Source organism: Neovison vison, chromosome 5 (genome assembly GCF_020171115.1).
Source record: "Neovison vison isolate M4711 chromosome 5, ASM_NN_V1, whole genome shotgun sequence".
NCBI classification, from domain to species: Eukaryota; Metazoa; Chordata; class Mammalia; order Carnivora; family Mustelidae; genus Neogale; species Neogale vison.
In genome coordinates this window covers 24,066,475-24,072,846 of record NC_058095.1, presented here as the reverse complement: position 1 = coordinate 24,072,846, position 6,372 = coordinate 24,066,475, and the positions used below count along the sequence as shown (strand labels likewise).

Sequence of the window (6,372 nt, the reverse complement as noted above, 5' to 3'; positions counted from 1 at the left end):
ATATGCTGCACACAACCATCTGGCAAGATCCTGAACTATATTCCTTTGCTGCCACAGTCTACTTTGTCTCAGAAATGTGTGTGTGTGTGTGTGTGTGTGTGCGTGTGTGTACATCCAACAATTTTGGAGATTTTGGAGATTAGAGATGATGATTCCTTCCTTGTTGTTACAGATAACTGAAGAAGAGTTATCTGAACATATCTTTATTCAATAACTGATTGTTCAATTTACTTCTTGAGGAATGGATAATATGAAATGATCTTTGAAATACTGACTTTTGGGCATGATGGGGTGGAACAGGTAGTCTGGGGTCTGAGAGAGTTTTGTTGTCAGTAGAATGGGTAGAGAACCCTGAATCAAAATACTATGGGATTTTAACATAGGTAGGTGTGTCTGTCCCATTAGATTGAAAACTCTCAGGAGGTGAGGATTATCAGTGTCCTATCTATGTGGTACTCTACCAGGTCCAGAGCTCATGCTTAATCTCTGTTGAATGAGTGAATAAATGAAGGAGTGAATGAATGAATGAAAACTTCTTGACACCCCTGAGAATACAGCTGAAGAAATAGCAATTACAACTGAAGAAATCTGGGATGGAAAAGAGTGTAGAGAAATAAACCAAGAAAGAAATATTTAATTCTCTTAAATTGTATCTCTCACACTTCCTAGCCCATTAGTAAGTTTTAATAAAAATATACAGTGCACATAGTATGTGATCAGTACAAATACATTAAGGTTATTCTTTTTTCTCTAGAGTTCAGAGAATGGTACATTCATCAACCATCCAGAGTAAAGTATGTTTGGAGAGTTTTAATGGGTCTCACTGGTGGTGTCTTTCTCAGACTTCCGGGATCATGGCAGGAGGCAACCAGACCAGCATCTTTGAGTTCCTCCTCTGGGGACTCTCAGAGCGGCCAGAGCAGCAGCGTTTCCTCTTCCTGCTGTTCCTGTGGATGTATGTGGTCACTGTGGTTGGGAACCTGCTCATTGTTCTGGCCATTGGTACTGATGCACGTCTCCACACACCTATGTACTTCTTCCTTGCCAGCCTGTCCTGTGCAGACATCCTCTTCACTTCCACCACTGTGCCCAAGGCCTTGGTGAACATCCAGACTCAGAGTAGGTCCATCTCCTACACAGGATGCCTGGTTCAGCTCTACTTCTTTTTGACTTTTGGGGACATGGACATCTTTCTCCTGGCCACAATGGCCTATGACCGCTATGTGGCCATCTGCCACCCTCTCCACTACAAGATGGTCATGAGCTGCCGGCGTTGCACCTTCTTGGTTACTGCCTGCTGGATCCTGACAAGTCTTGTTGCCATGACCCACACTTTCCTCATCTTCCGACTTTCTTTTTGCTCTAAGAAGATCATTCCTGATTTCTTCTGTGATCTGGGACCCCTGATGAAGGTGTCTTGCTCTGACACTCAGGTCAATGAGCTTGTACTCCTCTTCTTGGGAGGAGCAGTCATTTTAATCCCCTTTGTGCTCATCCTGGTTTCTTATATCTACATTGTTTCAGCCATCCTCAGAGTCCCCTCTGCCCAGGGAAGGCGCAAGGCCTTCTCTACCTGTGGGTCACACCTTGCGGTTGTTGCTCTGTTCTTTGGGACAGTGATCAGGGCTTATCTGTGCCCCTCATCATCCTCCTCCAACTCCATAGAAGAGGACACAGCAGCTGCTGTCATGTACACAGTGGTAACCCCCCTGCTGAACCCCTTCATTTACAGCCTGCGGAACAAGGACATGAAGTGTGCCCTGGTGAGATTTCTCAGGGGTAAAGTCTTCTTTTCATGGGGTCAGTGACTTCTGTAGTGATACTGCAGGTGTCCTCCATCCCCTCTATGGAAGAGCTTCACAGAAATTTCTACCTCAGGTTTTTTACTTCTGACTCCCACATATGCTTTATCACCACTTCCTTCCCTGAATCTCCTCATGACTTTGAAATTGTTGAGGAACATCAAGATTTTACATCATGTTTCAAGGTTAATATGTTAAGAGTTGCTTATTTACTTATTTATTTTACCTATGACTTCCCACAAGTAAAAGTGCCTTTTGCAATGTTTTTAATTCTAGAAGTCTGTGTAGGCTTTTATGCTAGTTCACCAAAATTCAATTAGTGAGGTCATGGAAAGTACATTAATGATTAAAATATTAGCAAGTAAAGTCAATATTGGATAGCAAAGAGCTTACAACTTTGAGTATATATGGGTATATATTATATGCACTTTATTTTTCTTACAAAATAAGAAATTATATATACATGTATGTGTGTATATATATGTTTATATATATAAACACTTATTACTTCAAGGTTGTGAGTCAAAAATCTTTGTAACTGTTAAATCTCTCAACATTGTCAGTGAGCAGAATTTTGAAGTTTATAATGAGAAGACAAAATAAGTAAATTTAAATTAAATATTATGGCAACTCTTATGTAGCTGTTTTCTGAAATTCTTTCTTATCTGCTTAAGCTTTGGCTGATTGTGAATGCTGTTTTTCACATCGGCAGTAAAGGAATCTTGTGCATTCTCAAGGTTCTTTATGTAGAAACTTGTGGCCTTTAGACTCAATGAAGAACAAATCAAAGATAACCAAAGCTTATGATTTTTATTTTTGCTATGAAAAAGTCATAATTCCATACCAAGACAGAGTGAATACAAAATCATTGCCTAAAGTTGAAGCTATGGAACAAATTCACTGCAGAGATTTGTGAGGAAAGGGCTCTAGATTGGTGCCCAGGAGTCCCAGATCTTAAACTCAGTGCTTTGTCTGAGTCTAGTCTTCTCTTTTGTGAGATAAAATTACTGATATTTTTCCTGCCTACCTAACTGGAACTTTGTGGGGAAAATGCCTATAGTTTGGCTATTATAATATATTAACTCCAAATGATTATAGATTTTAAAAGCTGGACATTTATTTTTTTCTTATATACATGTAAGATCTTGGCTACAAAATCATCAAGGATTCAGGCTAATTCTCTCTTGGTTTTCTGTGACCCTCCAAGAATGATTCCATAGCCATTAAACTTCTGCCTTGGTCTTCATTTCAACCAATAGGAAGGGAGAAAGGGTCAACTGGAGGATCCAGTGATTCCCACTAAGGAAAAAACCTGGAGAAGTGGCACTCACCTCTTCCATTTATATCCTATTGGCCAGAGCTTGGTTTCTTGGCCTCACCCAGCTACAACTGGGCCTGGGAAATGTTTTCTTTATACTTGGTGGCCATAATCTAATATTATATTAGCATGGACAAAGTACAAACCTTATATTAGGGGAAAACCAGCCATCTCTGCTATAGTCAGATGCCATCATGGCAATTAAAAGCCCTACAAGCATGAAGAGCTCATGAAAACAGGAGAGTGTGTGGGCACTCAGTCACTCTCTAAATCTTCGAGGCTATTGGAATACAAGCTAAGGAGATATCTTCTTCCTAGTGACCACAGATATTGTCAGTTAAGTGGCAACAGCAGGAGTGGCTAATAATAATTATGTGGAATCTGAGACATTCTTCTTTAGGATCACCCTGTCCCCTTCTCCTCCTCTAGGTGAGACCCTAGAGGGACAAGCTAGGGCCTGACCTCTGGATCTTCTGAAAACCTATTACCAAACAGGGGAATGATTATCCTGGTGAACATAAGTTCACATGTGAAACTAACCTGACATCTGCAAGTACAAATAGAATAAATATAAATGAACAAAACATACCACATGAATCTAAATTATTGGAAAAAACCTGATGAATATACTCAAGGCTATTAGGGAGGATATTAAGAATATGAAACATAAAAAGAACAAATTGGAAGTGTGAGTTAAGAAACATAAGAGCTGAAGTTAATAATCCAATAGATGAGATAAATAGCAGAATAGATACACATAAAGAATGGATTAGTGAATCAGAATCAAAATATCAGGTTGTGTAACTATCTCTTTTTTTTTTTCAATTTATTTATTTTCAGAAAAACAGTATTCATTATTTTTTCAACACACCCAGTGCTCCATGCAAGCTGTGCCCTCAATAATACCCACCACCTGGTACCCCAACCTCCCACCCCCCCGCCACTTCAAACCCCTCAGATTGTTTTTCAGAGTCTATAGTCTCTCATGGTTCATCTCCCCTTCCAAATTACCCAAAAGCACATACCCTCCCCAATGTCCATAACCCTACCCCCCTTCTCCCAACCCCCCTCCCCCCAGCAACCCACAGTTTGTTTCGTGAGATTAAGAGTCACTTATGGTTTGTCTCCCTCCCTATCCCATCTTGTTTCATGGATTCTTCTCCTACCCACTTAAGCCCCCATGTTGCATCACCACTCCCTCATATCAGGGAGATCATATGATAGTTGTCTTTCTCCGCTTGACTTATTTCGCTAAGCATGATACGCTCTAGTTCCATCCATGTTGTCGCAAATGGCAAGATTTCATTTCTTTTGATGGCTGCATAGTATTCCATTGTGTATATATACCACATCTTCTTGGTCCATTCATCTGTTGATGGACAGCTAGGTTCTTTCCATAGTTTGGCTATTGTGGACATTGCTGCTATAAACATTCGGGTGCACGTGCCCCTTTGGATCACTACGTTTGTATCTTTAGGGTAAATACCCAGTAGTGAAATTGCTGGGTCATAGGGCAGTTCTATTTTCAACATTTTGAGGAACCTCCATGCTGTTTTCCAGAGTGGTTGCACCAGCTTGCATTCCCACCAACAGTGTAGGAGGGTTCCCCTTTCTCCGCATCCTCGTCAGCATCTGTCATTTCCTGACTTGTTGATTTTAGCCATTCTGACTGGTGTGAGGTGATATCTCATTGTGGTTTTGATTTGTATTTCCCTGATGCCGAGTGATATGGAGCACTTTTTCATGTGCCTGTTGGCCATCTGGATGTCTTCTTGGCAGAAACGTCTGTTCATGTCCTCTGCCCATTTCTTGACCATAGAGTTGAGGGTCTATTTCTGGGCTCTCTATTCTGTTCCATTCGTCTAAGTGTCTGTTTTTGTGCCAGTACCATGCTGTCTTGATGATGACAGCTTTGTAATAAAGCTTGAAATCCGGATTTGTGATGCCACCAACTTTGGCTTTCTTTTTCAATATCCCTTTGGCTATTCGAGGTCTTTTCTGGTTCCATATAAATTTTAAAATTATTTGTTCCATTTCTTTGAAAAAGATGGATGGTACTTTGATAGGAATTGCATTAAATGTGTAGATTGCTTTAGGTAGCATAGACATTTACACAATATTTATTCTTCCAATCCAGGAGCACGGAACATTTTTCCATTTCTTTGTGTCTTCCTCAATTTCTTTCATGAGTACTTTATAGTTTTCTGAGTATAGATTCTTAGCCTCTTTGGTTAGGTTTATTCCTAGGTATCTTATGGTTTGGGGTGCAATTGTAAATGGGATTGACTCCTTAATTTCTCTTTCTTCTGTCTTGTTGTTGGTGTAGAGAAATGCAACTGATTTCTGTGCATTGATCTTATATCCTGACACTTTACTGAATTCCTGTATAAGTTCTAGCAGTTTTGGAGTGAAGTCTTTTGGGTTTTCCACATAGAGTATCATATCATCTGCGAAGAGTGATAATTTGACTTCTTCTTTGCCGATTGGGATGCCTTTAATTTCCTTTTGTTGTCTGATTGCTGAGGCTAGGACTTCCAGTACTATGTTGAATAGCAGTGGTGATAATGGACATCCCTGCCGTGTTCCTGACCTTAGTGGAAAAGCTTTCAGTTTTTCTCCATTGAGAATGATATTTGCAGTGGGTTTTTCATAGATGGCTTTGATGATATTGAGGTATGTGCCCTCTATCCCTACACTTTGAAGGGTTTTGATCAGGAAGGGATGCTGTACTTTGTCAAATGCTTTTTCAGCATCTATTGAGAGTATCATATGGTTCTTGTTCTTTCTTTTATTGATGTGTTGTATCACATTGACTGATTTGCGGATGTTGAACCAACCTTGCAGCCCTGGAGTAAATCCCACTTGGTCGTGGTGAATAATCCTTTTAATGTACTGTTGAATCCTATTGGCTAGTATTTTGGTGAGAATTTTCGCCTCTGTGTTCATCAAGGATATTGGTCTATAGCTCTCTTTTTTGATGGGATCCTTGTCTGGTTTTGGGATCAAGGTGATGCTGGCCTCATAAAATGAGTTTGGGAGTTTTCCTTCCATTTCTATTTTTTGGAACAGTTTCAGGAGAATAGGAATTAGTTCTTCTTTAAATGTTTGGTAGAATTCCCCCGGGAAGCCATCTGGCCCTGGGCTTTTGTTTGTTTGGAGATTTTTAATGACTGTTTCAATCTCCTTACTGGTTATGGGTCTGTTCAGGCTTTCTATTTCTTCCTGGTTCAATTTTGGTAGTTTATATGTTTC

General features: G+C 40.1%; 1 protein-coding gene across 1 annotated transcript; it reads left to right on the top strand.

Annotated features, from left to right (window-relative positions):
- The first annotated feature begins 764 nt into the window (after nt 1-764).
- On the top strand, nt 765-1,808 carry LOC122907645 (olfactory receptor 1P1-like). Its single transcript, XM_044250457.1, has one exon. The coding sequence runs from the start codon at nt 765-767 to the stop codon at nt 1,806-1,808; it is 1,044 nt and encodes a 347-aa protein (XP_044106392.1).
- Nucleotides 1,809-6,372: the final 4,564 nt, after the last annotated feature.

What these genes read in the sequence shown, in the direction of transcription:
- LOC122907645 (XM_044250457.1), top strand. Translation starts at nt 765, where the DNA reads ATGGTACATTCATCAACCATCCAGAGTAAAGTATGTTTGGAGAGTTTT.